The sequence below is a fragment of the Paroedura picta genome, chromosome 8 (genome assembly GCF_049243985.1).
Source record: "Paroedura picta isolate Pp20150507F chromosome 8, Ppicta_v3.0, whole genome shotgun sequence".
Taxonomy (NCBI): Eukaryota; Metazoa; Chordata; class Lepidosauria; order Squamata; family Gekkonidae; genus Paroedura; species Paroedura picta.
In genome coordinates, this window is record NC_135376.1 from 24,022,469 (window position 1) to 24,043,941 (window position 21,473).

The 21,473-nt window shown below is 44.4% G+C and overlaps 1 protein-coding gene across 1 annotated transcript in view; it reads left to right on the plus strand.

The window, feature by feature from the left end:
* Window positions 1-21,473, plus strand: part of WWTR1 (WW domain containing transcription regulator 1) — a 93,503-nt gene extending 72,030 nt beyond the window's left edge. Inside the window, exons 3-6 of the mRNA XM_077348702.1 lie at window positions 1,674-1,879; window positions 12,728-12,861; window positions 14,120-14,232; window positions 16,564-21,473. Coding sequence (XP_077204817.1) covers window positions 1,674-1,879; window positions 12,728-12,861; window positions 14,120-14,232; window positions 16,564-16,748 — 638 coding nt within the window. The 3' untranslated portion in view covers window positions 16,749-21,473. The remainder of the gene's footprint in view (window positions 1-1,673; window positions 1,880-12,727; window positions 12,862-14,119; window positions 14,233-16,563) is intronic.

The window sequence follows — 21,473 nt, forward strand, 5'->3', positions numbered from 1 at the left end:
GTCAAGGTGAAAAATGGGTAGGGTTCATACTAGGGATGTGCGGTTTGACCGTCTCAGCAATCACTGGAGCCTGAGGTGTGTGTAGGAGGCCAGCGCCACAGCGTGGAGAAGAAGTGTGACGGCTGACGCCCCTCCTCTCTGCGCTGTGGTACTGGCCTTCTACGGGCCGCCTCGGGCTTCGGTGATCGCCAAGGCAGCTTAGCCGCACATCCATAATGTGGTTTAAAGCAGGCCATTAGGAAACTTAGGGCATAAACCGGTTGTGTTTGAATCAAACCTTCCCTATTGAATGAAAATAAATATATTCAGTCTCCCAGTCCTGCACACAGAGGCACACACAGCCCAAGTATAACTTCTCTGGAGTCAATACAAACCTGTGCGAGTTGCCCTCCAAAGGTCAGGTTCCAGTAAAGTGAGCCCATTCCCCTTCCCACATTTGGGCCTTGCATATACACATAGCAGCCTAAACAGCTCAAACTAGCCTGAGTTCATCAGAGCTTGGAAGCTAAGTAGGGTTGGCCATGTTTAGTACTGGAATGGGAAGCCACCAAGAAAGATCAAGGTTGCTATGCAGAGAAAGCTGCTTGTCTTTTGTCTTGAAACACTTTTGAAGGGGTCACCATGAACTGGTCATGACTTGACAGCACTTTTTATTACCTGTTCCCATATATTTCTGGCACAGCCTTGGAGAACGAGCGTGTCTCATTGCTTAAGTGCCACTCAGCGCTTCACACCCACTCAGGGCAGTTGTCCCGCCCCTAAGTGCCTCCTCCTCCAACCGGCTTTCCTGTCTGTCCAGCGGCCAGCCAATTGCCTTCCGTCCCCCACCCCTGACCACCCCTTCCTCCTGCCACTTCCCTCTGAGGCTTGGAGGCTGCAGATCCCTGCCGCATGAGAGCTGCCCCTGCCGGTGAGTTCCATAGCAGGCAGCTGTTATGGAACTCACAGCAGAGGCAGCTCTCACGAGGCAAGGATCTACAGTCCTGGGGAAAGGGGGAGGCCGTCCGCAGGGTTCTTCCACTCCATCCCCCTAATCTAGCACCCGTTGTAGTCCTGAATGCAACGGGCTGGGCCCCTAGTTATTAATAATAATTATGCACACATAAAGTAAGTCAAATATACAAAGGTTATGCTTATGAAGTGCATTTGCCTCCATCTGCTTGCTTAGTTGTGCCTTCTTCTGTTTTCAAACATAAGATTTTTCTCTGAGAATTTTGGAGGATTGGCCAAGGTGAACGGGGCCAGTTTGGTGTAGTGGTTAGGAGTGCAGACTTCTAATCTGGCATGCCAGGTTTGATTCGTCGCTCCCCCACATGCAACCAGCTGGGTGACCTTGGGCTAGCCACGGCACTGATAAAACTATTCTGACCGGGCAGTGATATCAGGGCTCTCTCAGCCTCACCCACCTCATAGGGTGTCTGTTGTGGGGAGAGGAATGGGAAGGCGACTGTAAGCCGCTTTGAGCCTCCTTCGGGTAGGGAAAAGTGGCATATAAGAACCAACTCTTCTTCTTCTTCTTCTTCTTCTTCTTCTTCTTCTTCTTCTTCTTCTTCTTCTTCTTCTTCTTCTTCTTCTGTTGTCAGGAGTTGTGTCAAAATTGAAGCCCGGCTGCTGTCTGAAAGAGCTTGAGGTTGCTGTATCCTACTAATGTTTAAACTTCTTTTGTTCCATAGTAATGAACCACCAGCACCCACCGCAAATGACGCCAACTACAACCATGTCTCAACAGAGCCACCCTAGCCAAAACCCTCAGGCTGGCCTACTGAGCATGCCAAATGCCCTGACTTCGCAGCAGCAACAGCAACAGAAACTGCGGCTTCAGCGGATTCAGATGGAAAGGGAGAGGATTCGCATGCGCCAGGAGGAACTGATGCGACAGGTAGCGTTGCATTTTTAAGTATTCCTTCTTGGTACCCACAGGTTGCCTGTTCTCCAGCAGCTGCACCGGCTGCCTGCCACATTCCAGGTTAGGTTTAAGGTGTTGGTTTTAACCTTTAAGGCCTTTGGTGGTCTGGGACCTGGGTATCTTAAGGACTGCCTCTCTGAGTATACCCCCATGAAGAGCACTCCACTTGGCCAGTCCCAACCTGTTGGTGGTCCTCGGCCCCAAGAAGTGAGTCTTGCCCTGACCAGAGCCTGGTGGAACGAGTTGGCAGCAGGGATCCAGGTCCTTTAGGAACTGTCAAAGTCCGGAAGGAACTATAAAACGGTACTATTCCACCAGGCATACAGTTGAGGCCAAGGCCAACACTTATTGACATCTAAATGGGCCCCCTACCCCTCCCCCCCAAGCCTGGGTTGTAAATCTCTTTGACCTATTTGTCCGCAGGTTCTTGGGACTGAGCGTGTTTTCTTTTAACTGACATTGTTTCTAAATGTAAATGCTTTATATTTGCAATGGAGTTTTAACTGTCGTCAGCTACCTTGAGACTGCAGCTAGAGAGGGGTGGCCTAAGAATATAATAAATAAACATGACCTGGGAATTCCCTCCGTTATTGGAACTCTCCTGACCTGGAGGGTTAATGGTGCGATCTTGCGCAAACTTATTCCCGTCAAAGTCCATTTATTTCAGTGAGCTTCATCTGTGGTAGCTTGGCATACAGTTGCTGGGTGACGCCTTAGTTAAAGAGCGACGAACCCTGCAGAGTCAGGAAGAGTCCTGCCTGCAGATAATCACGAAATCTCTCCGTTCAGAGGTTCTTTTCTTCCTGTGATGTGGGAGCAAGGTCTGATCCTGATTTCTTCCTGGGGAGAATGACAGAGCAGCAAGTAAAATATGAAAAAAGTCTCATTAAAAACCCAAGCAAACTATGTGGCAACAATTTCCCAGTGTGCACTGTTCTCACTGGAAGTTAATGTCTATATATGTACTGTCGTGCGGTCAGGCATAGCGTGACGAAAGATGCATAGATTTGCATGGGTTTGTTTATAAGGCTGCCTCAGTTGTTTGGGTGTGCTGTTGCAAGTCCTGCGTTTCCATCACGAATGGTTTTATGGCAGCTGGAAACTGGTTCTCACAATGTTTGTGTGGTGCCATCTTGATTTTTCTTTTTTTATAATGATCAAGGTACGTTTTTTTATAATGACTCTCATTGTTCCAATTGGACCTGGTGCTTCCTTTACATAGCCTTTGTGGAACCCAAGCGTCCTGAACAATTGCAAAAGGATGTGTTTCAAACGCTAGGGAGTATTCCCTCCCGATGACGTTGTGTTTTCCCCACTATTTTAATCAGCTTCCTCAGAGAACACAATTAACCTGTTGCTCCGAGGAGCCATGTGGGAGCTCAGTATGCTGCCACTTCACAGAGGCTGTTCCTGCCCTAGCAACATAAACAATTAAACAGCATTCCAACTCTCCTCCTCTTCCTTGCCCCCCACACCATGGACTTCCTCTCAGTTTAAAAAAGGAAATGTAGACTGCAGCCCTATGCTTAGTAGGGAATATGTCCCATTGAACTTGGTGGTGTGTGTTTCTTGAGCAAATGTGTCTGGGATTGGGGGGCAGATATAAACTGGTCGGGGGGGAGAGCCCTCCTTTTGCCTTCGGAGTCCTTTTTGCCTTTGGGATTTGTGCCTAAACCCCCTTGGCTATTCCAGGATAACATTTGTTTATACTGTATTTAGTAATACAGTATCGCATTTCTTGGCAACAAACCGAAATATGCTTTCTATTTGTGCAATGACACCAGCTGGCAATCCCCTTCCCCCTCCCCCCCCCCTTTCTCGGTGTTTTATTTAATGCTCAAGGCAGATTCACCCAGATGGGGACTCCTGTTTTGCAATAATTTTTGGGCAACTGTTTCTTAAGAAATTGTAGAAGGAGACTGAATATCAGGCCTTCTCATCTGAAAAATTTCCCTGTGTCCATATGCCAGTAAGTTGAGGCACCTTTTCTATGAGGAAAGGCTGAAGAATCCGGGGATTTCAGTTTAGAAAGTCGAGTAAGAGGGAACATGATAGAGGTTTGTAAAATTATGAATTAACGTCAGCTGATTCCGCTTGAGCCAGTCCACCACGGCTTCCAGATAACTGGCCAATGGATTTGGGATGGCTGTCAGTCAACAGATACAGCTGTCATCTGCATATTGAGTGATTAAAATGTGGAATTCCCTGCCAAAGGATGTAGCGATGGCCGCAAGTATAGATAGCTTTAAAAGGGAATTAGACAGATTCGTGGATGATAGGTCTATTAGTGGCTACTGGCCAAAGTGCCTAAAGGGAGCCTCTGCATTCAGAGGCAGTAAACTTCTGAATGACAGTGCCAGGAAGCATCATTAGGGGAAACCTTGTTAGGCAAAAGGCCCACCTAGCCTCACCAAATTTCTAAAAACACTTGGTGGGCTCCAGGAAAGGTACTAGCAGGTGGGAAAGGTACTTTGGAACTCCCTGATCTAACGGCAAATAGTCAAAGTCACTTCTTGGGTTTCATTGCAAAACCAAGTGGTAAAAAGATGGATTTCAGGCTTCGTTTTTTGCATGGAGGGGGGCTATATTTTTGCTATATTTGTATCATTTACAAATTATTGGCCCCATGCAGATCTGTGCAAATGGGGCCAGCTGTGGATTTTACTAAGATTTCTGTAAACATAAGGGAAATCTTCAGAAAATTCCAAATTTGATACCCCTCACCCTTAAGCGAATGGTAACGTCTGCAATCACAAAGAAGAAAACTGGAGCTTGGGTGCCTTTTTGGATTGCTATAGGATCCATGAACACCACTGTGGTGCTGAATTGGTGGCAAGCAGATAGAGAGAGAGAGGGGGAGGATAGGATGGGAGCTGAAGCCAACAGAACAAAGGGGAATGGGAAAAATAGGATTTCTCCACCCCTACAGTCCTCATAGGTACCTCTCATGAAATTATATTTATCTTGTCACAAATTGAATGAAGAACGTGTTTTTAATGGCCTCTCTTCAATATATATGGATATAGAAGTCCGCTTTAATTGTTCTGAATAACCAAAGAGAAATAGACAGCTGATTTAAACAGTACCATATGCTAAAATGTGATATTGAGTACATTGGCAAGTGCTTAATGTTCCCTTAATGGGATGGATCCAAAAAACTACAAACAGAAGGGGAGGGGGGGGACTGTGAGTGCTGTTCAGCAAGCACACACACTTGCGTGAACTTACAACATGCCCTGATCGGTATCTAGTTGCATCAGAGTTTGCACTTATAGCTATGGGAGAATATTTTAGGATTTGGTTTCACTTGTTTTGTACAAAGGCAACACTTTCATGAGCAGAAGACATCTGCAGAAGAGCATCTTTTAAATTCAACCAGAGAAGGAATATACCCTAACAGACGGGCCATTAAATGTGACACATTAGAGATGTTATCTTAAATTTTTTGTTTAGAAAAAAAAAATTAACCTCTCAAGTCAAGCGCAGCTCTAGACATGCAACAAAATGTTGATATAACCAGGCACAATAAGAGTGGGTGTGACAAAAGATGCTCCAGTTCTCTCCATGCAAACAAAAAGGCACTCTTGGCATTAGGCAGGATTGAGTTGTCGGCCGTGCAAGACTGCTCCCCGTAATTCAGCTTCAGATCCCTTCCCACCCCACCATGCTTCCAGATTTCGTTCTGAGTGCTTGTAGCACACCCAATTAATGTTCCTGTTTCGCACCCTGAAAAACTTTATCCAAGCCAAGTGCAGAAAGGCAGGTCTGGAAAGATTGGCACTCCTGAGCTGCAGTTGTGCATGCTAATTTTAGCAAGGAGCAGATTTTTTGTCCCCTCCTCCAAGCTCTGGAGAGATCTGTGACATGTAGCCTTAATCAGTAGGAACTTCCTGAACTTCCTGTCCGTGGCCCAGAGTGGTCCAGAGGCCCAGCTGTCTGATGGGAGAACTTCAAGTCCCCAGAAGGGTGTTGTGACGACATTTTACTAGTTTCCCTCCTAATTTTCTTTTTCCGTGTTGCTTTTTCGTTTTAATGCAACCTCCTTTCCCAGGGGCTGGAGGGGAAGAAGTGCTGAGTAAGAGTGTGTGCTGGTTGCTAAGCAACCCAAAGGAGGTGAAGAGGGTTTGGGTGAAAGGGAGTGGAATTCTTCTGGCAAGTATGCTCTTGGGCCTCATGGCAGCTGCTGGCTGGCTGGCTGACAGGAAGCTCCCTCTGCAGAAATTTCTGATGCTGCAGCTGCTCTGGCTGGAGTGACACACCCAGCAGAGACGGAAGACGCAGCTCTCTGGAGCCATCTGGTTAACCGGTGGGCTCTTCCTACTAAATCTGTGGGCTCAGTGAAGACAGCTCCAAACAACCAACGCTTTACTAGAACCAGAAAACAATCAACACGGACAACCAGAACTGTGGACCTTGCAAACATACTCGAGCCTCCCATCAAGACACACAATTGGCCATTAATGGAGACCCGTGATTGGTCCATATGTCTGTTCCATGATTGGCTAGGAGCCCAGGGCTTGTGAATCCCAAGCAACGGGTCATGATCCCAGCCTCAGGTCCACACTGCAAGTCTCCTACAAAAGCTTTTGAGCCTCCGGGGAGGGCGGTATATAAGTATGATAAATAAATAAATCCACACTTCCCACTAGGATTGTGCGCTTTGGCGTGGTTCGGTGCCTCAGCAATCACCGAAGTCTGATGCAACTAGCAGCGTGGAGAGAGTTCTGTGCCTAGGTGCAGCCGCCAGCTAGCGTGCTGCCGCCGCCCCTCCTCTCCGCATCGTGGCGCTGGCCTCTTACATGCCGCTTTGGGCTTCAGTGATTGCCGAGTAGGCCGAACCTCACCGAAGTGCCCAGCCCTACTTCCCACACCTATTCCTGCCCCTGTTTCTTTTGAGGACATTGAGACAGTGTTCAAGGTCTCAGGAAAGAGTTGCAGAAGCTGCTTTAAAGTCCCAAGCGAAAAGTGTGACCTGTCTCTTGCTATGTCGTCTAATTTAATTTTGTCTGGGTTTGAAAATGAAAATGGCAGTGTTTTCTAATATGTTAATTGTATCTCCTCCTGTTTTCTGTAAACTGCCCTGAGCCCTCGGGGAGGGCGTTATATAAATATATAATAATAAATAATAAATAAATAATAATAAAAAATGACTGCTAGATTTTCAACAGCTTCCTGAGCTATGTTCACCTGGAAGTTAGACACTTTTTAGAGAATGGGACTGTTTCTTTCCCATCTAGCCACCCCCCCCCCCCCCGCCATTCCTTCAGGGAGTTCAGAGTGGCATACATTATCCTGACCTCCACCATGTTTAGCGTTACAAAAACCTTGTGGATCAAGTTCAGAGACAATGACTAGATTAAGGTTACCCATTGAGCTTCATGTAAGGTTTTAAGCTAAATAATTGTAAATATTGTTTATTGAAAGTTTTGGAGTCACAGGGGAAGAGATATTATCTTGATAACGAGTTGTAAACCGGATCTCGTTTTGGCCATGGTTGCTTAGAATCAGGAAGAACATTAGATGTCTTGTTGCTGGTTGTTAGCTTCTTCTTTCTTCATTAACCTACAGATGATGGCTGGAGATATCCCATTATTACAACTGACCTCCAGATAACAGGGATCAGTTCATCTGGAGAAAAAGGTTGCTTTGGAACTTGGACTCTGAAGGATTATGCCCCATTGAAGTCCGTTCCCTCCCCAAAAACTGGCCTCCTTGGCTCCCCTCCCCCAAAAGAAGTCTACAGATAATTCCCAACCCAGACCAGGCAACCCTATTCCACCACCACTATCCTCTGTATGCATCATGCTAGAGCAGTTAGGTGGGGATATCCCAGGACCGTTCTTGGTTTCACTTCCTATTCGGTATACAGCCATAGTCTGTGCTGGACAGAGGCACTCTGGGAAAAGAAGTACTTAAAATGCAGGGGTTAGGGTAGTGTTCCCCTTGAAAGAGGAATCTGTACTCATGGCTCCTCAAGAACTTTACAGAGTATTTGCTGAATTGAAGTACTTGCTTTTGCAATGTGGTCTTGGTAATTTTAGCTATGCCAAGCCTGCGGAACATGGCAAACAGCCCACCAACCATGTGGAGTGTCTGATTGTGTAGATGAGTTATTCCGATTAATTAAAAAAAAACACACAATGGTGTGGTCCGTGTTGCAGAGCAACCACAAAGCCACATTGTCAAGGTAAAATAAAATCTTCTGCAAAGTGTTCGTGGTCTTGTTGGGATCAGGCAGGCAGAACACACCCCGTTTGTGTTTTCTGGAGGTAGGGAAGGAGCTGGGGAAGAAGTGATCAAGCATACTTCTCCTGATCCTACAGGGGTCTGAGCACTTTGTTTTTAAGCCAACCATTTATACAAAATGACTCTTTGGGCTCCAGTTACCATATTCAGGGTCTCAGAAATCCACCCAGACATAAATAAAGTCCAAAAGAACATGAATCCTCCCCAAAAAAGGGGGGGGACTGCTGTATCGTTCTGGCATTTTCTCCGTAGCAATGCAGAAGTGTTGATTTTTATTAAAAATGCATCTGTATTGTGGCATTACTGCTTAGCAATGCAGAAGTGACTTTTTTAAAAAAAATTAGTTTCAGGGCTCAGGGGGGAGAGAAAGTTTCAGTCCACAAGATAACTGCTGTGCTGTGATTGGTGGCTTGCTGTGATTGACAAGCCATGGAGAGGTGGGGGGAGAAGTTCAGCTTGTTTTCCCTTACAGCCTCGTCAGGAGGCAAAAAGCCACAATGGGGCAGAGGGAAAACTTTGGGCTGATCCTGCATTGAGCAGGGGGTTGGACTAGATGGCCTGTATGGCCCCTTCCAACTCTATGATTCTGTGATTCTGTGAAAACACGGGAGGGGTCTCCCATATGGAAGGCTGAAAATGCAAGGTTTACCAGGCCACATTTGCAAGCCGGAGGCCACACGTGTTTTACCCCTCTGTGCAGAAATGGTCTGGAATTGTACACATACTTAAGTTTGTTTCAGTTGGAATTGGGAGAATGGAGTTAAAACAGAGATTTCATGGGTTAGTCCATTGAACCTAAATTGTTAACGAAAGGCTTCAAATGACTTGAATGAGACAGCCAAGGTAACTTCTGTGTCAGTAATTCATTGATCTCAGCCACAACAGCATCCTCATTTTCCTTGCTGTTACTTTCTCTTAAGCAGTGGTTACAGTGGAATGGTCTAGGTCTGGGCTTTACTACTTTGGTTGCTTGGCAGAGATTTCACGAGATCTCAGTTGGCATTTTCGGGGGGGGGGGCTGTTGAACTCCCAAGAGCAGTTCCTAAGAGTTTACAGAAATATTAACCCTATCTATACATAACCCCATTGTGCAATTTTTTTGATCCACATCAGTATTTGGATAGCAGACCGCCAAGAAGGTACAAGGTAACAATGCAGAGGCAGGCAATGGCAGACCACCGCTGAAGATCTCTTGCTGTGAAAACCCTATGGGGTTGCCATAAGTTGACTAAAGCTTTGCAGCACTTTGCACCATCAGTAAGCCACACAATTAGCATCACAGGCCAAAATCCAAAATGCGTGGGTAACTTTGTAAATTACACTTCAGTTACATGATCTCCTTTTGCATTAGCTCTTCTTGAAACAGGCAGATACCAACCACATCTTGCATTCGGCATGTTAGACATTATTCTGAAGATGTCATGGGTTGTCTTCAGAATCTATGAGGACCGGAGAATCTTTAATTGGTTAGTTCATGATGAAAAGGGGGCATCTGAATGTTCTGTTGGTGCCCCGAGTCAAAGGACTGAGGAATGGAAGTCTAGTGAGAAGAAGGTAAAACAAGACCCTCCCCACATTCTGTGGGGACAAATTAGCAGCTGCAGATGCCCAGCAGTTTCTACCCAGAAGGATTCCAGGAAACATGAAGGGAGATTTCTCTAATCATTTGGCATGTAGTTAAAAAGAAGGTTACGTCAGGAATCTGTGCGTGTACAGAGACAGTGAATAATCCAACATGCTGCAGCCCTTTGAAGCCTTTACAATTTTGGCAGCTTTGACAGAAAACACTAGAGGGGGAAAGGCATTTTAGTGGCGGTGTAATGCCAGGCATTTTAATGCTGTTGCTCTTGTCACAGCTGCCTTGATCTTCCCTTTTGTTTCCACTGGCTCTTTTCCCCTTTGTTTTTTTTGAAGGCGTTTTGTTCATGGCAGTACCAAAGAGAACACTGCATAAGGACTGCCAAGGTTATTAAAAAAAGAAACAAACCCTGAATGTCACCAAATGAGTCATGACTGGCCAACAGGAGGCGCTCCTTTTGCCAAGCGACCACATTCCGAGGTCACAATTTGTATTGCAGACTCCCAAAGCGGTCATCTCTTTGGCACTGCAGGGCCTTTCCTTCTTCTTCCAGTTGCTTTCAATGGCCACGGAGCCTGAGGCATACAGCTGTGACTTGAAGGTTGCCTTGGGTGTTACCGCTCAGGCTTTAGGGCAGGGGTAGTCAAACTGCGGCCCTCCAGATGTCCATGGACTACAATTCCAGATGTCCATGGACTATGAACGCTGGCAGGCGCTCATGGAAATTGTAGTCCATGGACATCTAGAGGGCCGCAGTTTGACTACCCCTGCTTTAGGGGATCTCAGAAGACCCAGCCCTGGCCCTGAAAGGAAACCCCCCTGAGCACCCAGGGCTCCCTCTCAGAGAGTGGGTGCTACAGCTGGGTCTGTCTGGATCATGCTCTGGATCAGGGGTAGTCAAACTGCGGCCCTCCAGATGTCCATGGACTACAATTCCCAGGAGCCCCTGCCAGCATTCGCTGGCGAATGCTGGCAAGGGCTCCTGGGAAATGTAGTCCATGGACATCTGGAGGGCCGCAGTTTGACTACCCCTGCTCTGGATCCTGCTCTGGAACAGGACGCTGCTTTGTGACACCTCTGTGCCATTAGGGCTGCTGTACTGGTCACTTAACTAATGCACCACACTGGCCCTCAGTTGTTCAGTTAGCATCTTAAACTGGAGTGGATAGATTTTATCTGCAAAGAAACATGCAACGACTTCACAGCTAAAGGCCACACCTCTATTGTTATTGGACTCCAGGGAATGGTCAATTCTTTAATTACTGGATAACATCATTGCTGGATGTAATTCAACAAACACAGTGGTAGTAAAGAAATCCAATGTCTTGATATTATAATGTATCATTTTTAAAATCTGAAAATGGTTATCCCTTTTTTTTTTTACTAAGGATACACAATGTGAACAATAATAATAATAATAAAAAATCCCAGCTCATTCTGCTTACCAGATCCAAACCAGTATTTTAAAATCATTCCATTTGAATGGAATGCAACCCAGGACAAAGCGAGATTAGTATGAAGACAAAGCAAGATTAATACGGTAACACAGATTCATGCCCCAAAAGTCCACTAACTTTAGGACAACTCTGGTAAATAAATACAAAGTCCACCATTTCCCAGCACCTGTGGTCTAAGGCTGCTTTTGGGAAACAGACGGAGGCCCTTGTGACTGGAAGAGGAAATTTCAACATAATTGTAGCTTGAAAATACTGACTATATTCCAGCCCCTCAAAAATCACTTTGATTGTTCTCTTGGCAAGATGGAGGAAAATCTGGATTTCATTGATGACTGAAAGGGTGGGTCTTACCATGTAGAACAAGCTGACAAATGTGTTCTCCTGTCACTCTAAAGAGGGCTGGATTCTCATTCAGATGACAAATGGTTGGGTCAGCTCAGCTTGGGCTACAGGAAACAGCCGGCAGTATTCAGTTGCAAGAACATACCAAGATACTTTCTGCAGCTTCAGTGGATGTGATACATGCAGTCAGCTAGAACAAAAGTGACCCATCTTGGCTGCCCTTTGCCTGGGAAGACAGTACTTGAGAAATCAGTTTCCCTGGAGAAAATAGTTTTTGGAGAATGGACTCTGTGGCATTGTACCCCACTGCAGTCCCTTCCCTCCCCAGGCTTCATCCCCAAATCTTCAGGAGTTCCCGACTCTGGATCTGGCAGTCCTACTCCCGCATCCCCCGCTGGAGGCCGGGGGACCTGGAAGCCCTAGGATGGAGGGCTGCATATTTAGAATTGCAGTGTGTTAAATGCTTCCTCCTTTGCTATGGCCTGTGACTGGCCCAAATCAGCTATGGCTAGATGACGTACAAAACCATCTGTGTTGCCTGTGCTTAATGTCCACCCTTTGCACTGCTCCTGTGCTCCACTAGGTGTCACTGCTCAGCTACAAAAACAGTTCTTGGTGTGTTCCCCATACATACACCAGTCTCCTGAAGAGAATTTTTACCTCCTGTTGTTGTAAATTTGATTATAGCCCGTTGCTTAGTCCTGTTTGACCATCTAAAAAAGTTAATTTCTCCCTGGCTAGAGTGACTGAATCAGGCTGTGGTTGCTGCATTCAAACTTTCTGTTGGCACTGCTGGATTATGCTTTTCCTTACACAAATTCAGGAAAAGAGAATAGATGTTGCATGTTTCATTATGACTATTAAGCTGATATGTTGCAATATATCTTATAGAATTTCCCAAAATACTTACTGTTTTTTTTCTCCTGAGGTTATATTTCTGTTGTTTACATATATCTCCTCTAAATCAGTTATTTGTTTCTATCGCATTTTATCAATCAATATAGGATCAGCCTTTTAGTAATGGTGCCGACATACAAGCTATACCATGCCTTGTAGTAGGACCAACTAAACCGACACAAAACTTATGAGCTTTTGCACAGTGTTTTGGGTCAATGTGGCTGGCCCACGCAGGCCTTGTTTTGGAAGTTGGCATGGACTAGCACTAACAACACGTGTTCCATTTTGTTTCCACTTTAGGAAGCTGACTTGTACCGACAACTCCCCATGGAGTCAGAGAACATGGCCCCAGTTCAGACTGCCGTGAGCCCGCCAAATATGACCCAGGATATGAGATCTATTACAAATAATGGATCAGATCCTTTCCTTAACAGGCAAGTACATGATTTGCTTTTCTCCTTTTTTATATATATTCTTTGCCAGTGGCTGTATCGGCATTCCCGTAGCTTTTTGAAGGAGGAGGCTTTATATTTTTACACTGCTAGTGGTGGTGGTACAAGAGCCTCTTGTGGTACAGGGTGGTAAGGCAGCCGACATGTTGTCTGAAGCTGTTTGCCCATGAGGCTGGGAGTTTGATCCCAGCAGCCGCCTCAAGGTTGACTCAGCCTTCCATTCTTCCGAGGTCAGTAAAATGAGTACCCAGCTTGCTGGGGGGTAAAACGGTAATGACTGGGGAAGGGAATGGCAAACTACCCTTTATTGAGTCTGTCAAGAAAACGCTAGAGGGCATCACCCCAAGGGTCGGATATGTCTCTGTGCTTGCACAGGGGATACCTTTAGTGGTGGTGGTAGTGATGGAACACACCTAGCGCGCCCCACAAGAATCAGAACGGTTGGCTCCTTCTCCCCACCAGTTCTTGTTCTTGTTCTTCCTTCTTCCCATCTTTTAGATGTGTGGTCAGAACTGCCCAAAGATCTTGGTGATTTGACCACAGAGTCTAGGGGCGAGTGGCATCTTTCTGTGACTCTCTGCTGGTCTTCATTACTGTCCCTGTGAATTTTCCTTGAATGGATTCACGTGGCTATATAACTAGTTTAGCATCTCTTAAAGGGACACACTGCTGCATCAAAATCGTTGTCTCTTAGTCATTGCAGTGATGTATACACACAAAGCCAGAAACAAGGAAGCACGCTTGCTTAAATCTGAATTTGACTGCCTATGTCTGCTTACTCTCTGTAAGCCTTCTGTCAAGAGTCGGGCTCCTCCAAATCATATGGAATGCTGTGCAAAGAGTGGGATGGCGCCGGGAGGGAGGGAAGGGGAGGGAACAGGTGCCATGAAAGGCCAGGAAGCTGTGTGGGGCACTAAAAACTCACTCCTGACCACTGGAGAGTCATGCGTCTTTGAGCCTCCCCTAGACACTGCCCCTCACCTACTGGTAACCATAGTAACTTAGTGTGACATCTAAAACTTCCAGGTTGCAAATTCTATGCTTGATTTCAAGCTGGCATGGGGGTGGGGGTGGGGGGTGGAGGGATCCTATGAACACGGTGGGTATCCTCGTCCCTGGATTAGAGCATATGGGTCTAGCCCACGTGGCCTACTGTCTTTCTGCCAGTAAGAACCATTCTGGGGGCGTGTGTTTCAGAAGTATAATCTTGACGGAGGTTTCTTCATGTCTCAATTCATAGTGGGCCATACCATTCCAGGGAGCAGAGCACAGACAGTGGCCTAGGCTTAGGATGCTACAGCATACCAACCACACCTGAAGACTTCCTCAGCAATGTAGATGAGATGGACACAGGTAGGATATAAGAAGCACCTCTTGTTTTGACAAAAAAATAATTAATTAATGAAACCTTAATGGCGATCCAGTTGGCAGCCAATGTAACACGATGCTTGCATGAACCACAAATTCTCTTGCTCATGTAAGACCATGGTTTGAGGGGTCAAGCTTTCCAAGAAGTCCTTCCCTTCAAACTAATTTTGGTGGGTGATGGCATTGAGACTCAGTGGTGGGGAACAGGTTCTTTTGCATATGACCAGAGAAGCACTGCTCTCCAGCCGGTCAGTATGTGAGATAACCAGATTCCATGCTCAACAACAGCTTCAGAAATGGGCTGCAGGGGGGACGTCTGGAATGCATTATGTGTTGAATGGGCAGCACTGTCCAGAAGAAGAAGAGTTGGTTGTTCTGTGCCGCTTTTCTCTACCCAAAGGAGTCTCAAAGCAGCTTACATTCACCTTCCCTTTCCTCTCCCCACAAGAGACACCCTGTGATGTTGGTGAGGCTGAGAGAGCCCTGATATTGGTTAGAGCAGCTTTATCAGTGTTGTGGCGAGCTCAAGGTTACCCAGCTAGTTGCATGTGGGGGACCACAGAATCAAACCTGGCTCACCAGATAAGAAGTCCATGCTAACCGCTACACCAAGCTGCCTCTCCCTCAGGGTGGGCTTTATCAGGCATGTTACATTCCTCAAGAAGATTTTTAAAGAAAATATGAAATCTTCAGGTTTAGTTCTTAAATCCCTTGTTTTAAAATGTTGCAGTCCATCTCTGATTGTCACCTGGAAGGTCTTCTGCTTTTTGCCTATACCTGCCAGCTTTGTGTTCAAAGACAGGGGAAATGTTTAGCTGGATTGCAAGGGTGGGATTCAGGTTGGGCAATTTCAACATTTGTCTAATTTCTTAGAAATACACATTCTGCACCAGTAGAGTAACCTGCAGGCATTTCTGTTGCATCAGAGGTCCCTTGCCTGCAAAGACCCATCCCCCATTCAGCTGTTTGGAGGAACTGATACATGTACAGATTTGCTCTTGCCATTGAAGAGTGTACACAGAACTCTGGAATGGAGAACTGCAATGGTCCTTTTGTACCTACCAGATCTAATTTGGGCAACTCCTATCTCACTTTCACAGCCTTTCCCAAGGCCTAGTTCTTAATGGAGAGGTAAATCTCCATCTGGTATATACCAGACTAGATTGTTCTTGGATTTCAAAAATTCTCTCTGCATAGGAAGCAGGTATGATAGAGTGAAAGCAGTTCTAGAACCCTTTTCCTTGAGTAGACATGCACAATGGCAGCAGGTGGCATCTGTGACAAAGTCACAAACACCACTCCACAAATTTGGGGGGTTTTTTTGGGTGAGGGGATTTCCCCCGCTTTATTAAAACCCTGAAGTGGACAGGGAGGTTCTAAAATGGGGTTTTACCTGGCCTCAGCAGGGGCTCTACCATCCCTACCTGTCCTGTCAAGTGGTACAAACACTGGGGTAACGATGCATCCATCTTTTCATGCATGAGTTTTCTGCAGTCGTTCCATTGTGGCTTTCATTGTGCTATGTCTCCTTTGGTTTTGTTGACATGTTCTCACTTCTACTGAGAAATACTGTTGAGAAAGTGCTAAATGTGCACATAAGATCTCCTGCAGATTCAGCTAATGGGAATATTGTGTTTACTTACGCCTTTATAATTTTATATGCTGCCCTTGTTCAGAAAACAGAAGCCATATTTTACATAATACTTTTTTTGTTTTTTTTTACCTGCTGTCTTATGGCAAACCTGCAGGGGTTCCAAGGCAAAGAGACATTCAGAGGTGGTTTGCCATCACCTGCCTCTCTGTAGCAACCGTGAGGTTTTTTTGGAGGTCTCCTATCCAAGCACTAGCCAGATCCGACCCTCCGTAGCTTCTGAGATCTGACAATATTGGGCTAGCCTGGGCTAGCCTGGTCTGGGTCCATAATCCATGCACAGATACATGCATAATTGCAGCCACATGGGAGCCATCTTTCTCTCAGTGTTGTGCCATGCTTTGTACTATGTGCGTGAAAACCTGCATCCAAATAGATGAGACCAATTATACGACAAAGGCACCCACAATCGGCCCTGCCTAGACAGTTTCCATAGCAGCACAGGGAAACAACACTTGTGCTATGGCATCCTTTTTTCCAGCCAAGCACTGACTACATACTTTGAACAATGCATCTTGTACACTGAGGCCACTGGGCCAATTGGATCTAGTCTGATTTCTTCCAGTCTGCCTTGTTCCTACAAATTAAGTAGAGTTTTATGTTGAAGATAGCGCCTTGCTAATTCTCTTTTTCTTTCTCTCTCTCTTTCTCTCTCTTCCCTGCAGGCGATAATGTAGCACAGACTCCCATGAATATCAACCCGCAACAGACCCGTTTCCCTGACTTCCTTGACTGTCTTCCAGGAACAAACGTTGACCTCGGAACCCTGGAGTCGGAGGACCTGATCCCCATCCTCAACGACGTGGAATCGGTCCTCAACAAAAACGAGCCCTTTCTCACATGGCTGTAATTGATACTCAGTGCTTGATTCAGTCACTGAAATGCAAGATTTGCTTTTCCCCCTCTAGAAATAAACGCAAAACAGCCTCCAGTCCCTCAGCCACCAAACGATGCCTTACTGACTTCTGAGAGAGCCTTTTATGTCAATGAATCTTTGTCTAGGTGTCATTGGCTGTAACTTAAGTATGAAATATATGCAAATATATACATATATATCTATTTTTAAGGAGTAGGACTATGCATACGCATCTATAACTTTTTGGTTTTTTGTTACGTAGAAATGTTCTGAGGTCACAGGGGTTTTTTGGCCGGTGTCAGAACTTAACAGTCATTAGTTACACAGCCAGATTTTCATGAACCCAAAAAAGTTGACTCCAGAAAGCATTAGGCTACAAAAGGCAGCTTGGTTCCAAAAATCTCATATGCAGTTCTGTCACTGCGATTATGACAATAGTACCAAATGTTTTAAATCTATGTAACTCAAGCTTTAAAAATCACTGTATTTTTTCAGTATACTTGTACTGCATGGAATACAGGTTTATTTTTTATTTTATTTTTTTACATTTAGATCAGCCGCAGTGCTCTAGCCCATCTTTAATACATGCAGGGGCACAGACAATGCTATTTTACATTTGTTCAATATAGCTCTTGATGGCATTTAGGTAGTAAATATTCCCAATCTGGTGAAATGTTTTAGTTACACTTTTTTTACACTACTCCATATTGTCAAATAGACCAGATTGAGTACTAACCAATGCCATTTTTAAATATATCTTATCAATCTAAAATTTCAAATGTGATTACAAACAGGTCCGTTTTTTTAAAAACCATACACTTTAGATGTATCTTTAATATACACTACAATGGAACATACCAACACTATTTTTTAAGAAATACTTTAATGCAACTTTTAATTGTTTCAAACAGAAACAAGGTTAGTCGGCAGAATTATATTTTAAGAATTCATCACGCAGCTTGACATTACTGATTGCGGTAAAGTTTTATTTTGCAAAGCCTTATTTAGCCTTTTTTTTTAAAGTAAAGAAATTGTGTATTTTGTTGCTGAAACCTAAAATGCTAGAAAGAGAAGCTTCACTGTAAGAAGGCAACCTGCCAGTGAGAGGCCCGTCGACCTGGTAGAAATGCTAATTGATTTTAACCAGTTGCTTGTTACTTTTGGCATATGGGACACAAGGCACTATATATTTGTTGTCGGTCTATCCATACCCATTGTATTCATCTAATGAGTTTTTAAAATATCTGATATTTGGGACTGAGCATGCACCGAGGACATCCTATCCCTAGTACCCCTGGAATGCAAATGACGTCCTGAGATTCTTAAGTATTTTGAATGGATAGTATTTATAGTTGTATGAATTTAAGCTTTTTATATTAAAATGCATCTCTTTATGAGGTGTATTCCAGTTAACGCAGGCCTTCAATATACGTTATGCAAGACAAGCAAGAGCTGGAGTACATGGCTGTCCATTGGGTTAAATTGTAGGGCCCATATGGTCATTATTATGGCAGGATTTGCTGTACAAAGGAGGCCGTCTTTCCCACCTCCTTTTGTTGATGAGAAAGGCAGGTGAAGTGGATGAGAGGTTGGAATGTCTGGAATATGGCCTTGGAAGGAGAATGATTGTGGCAAGACTGATAGTGATGCTGGAGTGTCTGAGAAAGACAGATCAAAGGAAATGCCAGAGAACCACCACTGATCAATGTTATTATACCTGTGAATCCTACCTTGGGGGAAACTTGTGGCTTTAAGGTAGGTGTACTGTACTTTTAAACTTTTTTAAAAACGTGGGCAATCAAAGATCAAAAGCAATGAAGTTCAATATTGGTTGAGAAAACACATTTTTACAAAAAATATCAGGAAGTAGGGAGTGAGTAGAGTTGAAAAGTATATAGTTATGGGCTCAGACGTTTTGTTTTTCTTTTTTCTGTTTTTTTCCTAGCAGATTGTTGCATCTGCATAGAACATCTTCAGTCAATGGGCATTTTTCCTTTGTGGTTCCAAAGGTCTCCCCCCCCCCTCTCCCTATGTGCATCGAGTTAACTATTAAGCAGAAAATGTGGCTTCCTGAAGGAGCTAGCGACTTCGTAACCCCGAACTGCATTTTCCATTTTTTACAGTTATTAGCCTTAAAATAAAAATTTTAAGCAGGAAATCCAAAGATGTTTATTCCTTAGTTATGCAAATAGTTGGAGGTTTATTGTTGAGGGGGGAGACGGCTGCTTTACATGTTTAGATCCAAACCTCAAGTTCAGGTGAGGGTTTTGTGCTTAGACAGTACACAGAGACTGTCCTCGTTGTATAAATATCACACAGCAGTGCTTGGAGTGTGAGATGTGGGGATTTATGAGCGAGTTAGTGGCATTTGTACAGGAGTAGGCAGAGCTTACATATGGAGTTGAATGGCTCTAAGGGAGGAGGATGGACTTGGTTCTGGAGAAGATCCAAACCAATATTTGGAAAGGCATTTCCAACATTTTAGGAGCAATCCTGAGTTTCTCTGCTTGGGAGTTAAGTCCCATGATATTCAGCGGGACTTAACTGCCATAAAAGTAGCTGTAGGCTTGTAGTATTGATTGGCCAGACAAGAAGGGAAACGGTCTCAAAGTTAAATGGGTACATCCAAAGCTGGCAGGCCTTTACACACACCTGTGAGAGAAGCTGTGGACTATATATTTAGTTCCACTGCCCGCCCATATTTAGCTCCACTGCCTGCTCATCTTCGCATTCAGTGTAAATCCAAAGTGCTTCCATGTAAGAAGGAAGTTGGATCAGCAAAGACAGCAGGGGTGAAGAGCCACATAAGAGGACTTGGGCCAAATTACGCTCTCTCTAAGACCGGGATACAGGCAGTAGAGTCTTGCCTGGAGCTCCCAAGCCATTCTACTGAGCAGGTATTTCTAGAATCTGAGCATTCTCGTTCATTTCAATGATGAGGCTATCAGGATGCTAGCATCTCTTTGTGTTAGCAGAACTGTCTCCTCCCTAAAAATCAGTAGTGAAATTCACTGTTTTGCACATTTCTGGAATCTTGAACAGAGGGCTGTGTAGGCAACTGCTGAACATGAAAAACTGGAAGGGAGAGATGAGAGGGACCGTTAGCTAACAGTCCAGTTCCTTCCCCCTCTTTTCCCCCCTTACCCCCTGGGGAAAAATGAAACCGACGGGAGGTAACCTTGGGAGTGGCCTAAAGTGACCCAGAGAATGTTTTGATTAAAAAGGCAAGCTTGGTTAGATGGCAGGGGAGGGGCGTCTCCACTGGGTTAGACTACAGTGATGGCAGGGAAAAGTTTTGGCTCTGTGGTCGAGTACCTGTTTTGTGTTGAGCAGGCCTCAGATTCCATCCCTGGCTTTGTTGGAGAGAGCATCTCTGGTAGCAGGTGTGGATGAAGGACTCTTCTTTGCTGTCAGAGTGGGCACTGCTGAGCTAGATAGACCCATGGTGTGCCTTCATATGAGACATCTTCAAGTGGTCATTGCAGAGAGGTAAAGGATGGCTTTTACAAGCTCTGGTTTCCTATGGCTGTGATGAAAAATGGAGTGTGGCAGAGATAGGAAAGAGCATATAGATGGCATATCTCCTGTTTTAAAGCAGCTGCCAGGTCCCTCTTGTTTATGAACCAAACAAATAGTGAAGGTATTATTTTGTCATTGTTTTTATTCTGTTATTTACAGAAATTGGGGATGGGTTTTTAATGTTCTGTTTAGTGGAATTCTCTTTTCAGGGTTATTTCTTAAACACTTTCAAATAGATTTGCAATGGAAACAACTATTATGTTCTCATTTAATCTAATATGAATTTTGGGCAAAATTTCAACATTTATTATTTGGGGTTGTGAAACTGATTTTTTAAAACAATTTTACACTACACAAGGGAAATATGCTAGTGGGTGCGGTGGTTCAGATATGTTGAATGGACGGCATATAAAGAAATGCTGATATATGTACAAGTTGTGGGTGTTGAAAACAGCTGGTAATCTGGCCGGTGCTATTAGAACAGTGGCTTTCAAACTGGATCCAAGGAAATGTTGAGGTTTCTCAGATTTTTAACATGGGTTGATTAGTAATAGTGACCAGTCTTCCTTCAAAGTGGTCTTCCTACTACTGTGTCTGCCCCCCCACACACAAACACAGACAGAAGAATGATTTGAGTGTTTCAAAGGCTACATACACCATGCAGAGAGACAATTAAATTTAACTGTTCTGGCCAATGATCTTCCTTAAGATGTGCTCCTAAGAATATACCCCAGGATCCTCTGCAACACATGGCGGGGTGTTCATGGCAGAGGTCTACCTGAAATCTTTTCTCTGGAGACAAAAAGTTTGAAAACCACCGTAGTAGAAAGTAACAATTGGAAAACATGACTTCATAAAAAAAAAGAAAGAAATGGTATGGGGTGTTTTGTTTTTTTTTAAGTTGGGGGAATGAAATAATTTCATGCCAGAAATGTACAATGAAACAAAAGGGTTTGTTTTGTTTTCCTAATACACTACATCCATGTAATGTGCTAATACTTTAATACTTTTTTATTTACATCAGTTTGTTATGCTATATGCCATCTTGTGTGAACATTTGTTTTCAATGTAGAAAAAGATTGCATACGTACAGTATGCTTCAAAATCAATCAGATCAAACTGTTGTACTCAGTTTGGTTCTGGTGTTTTTTTTATTTCTTTAATATTGTACAAGAAACAAATAAATAGAAATGGATTTAA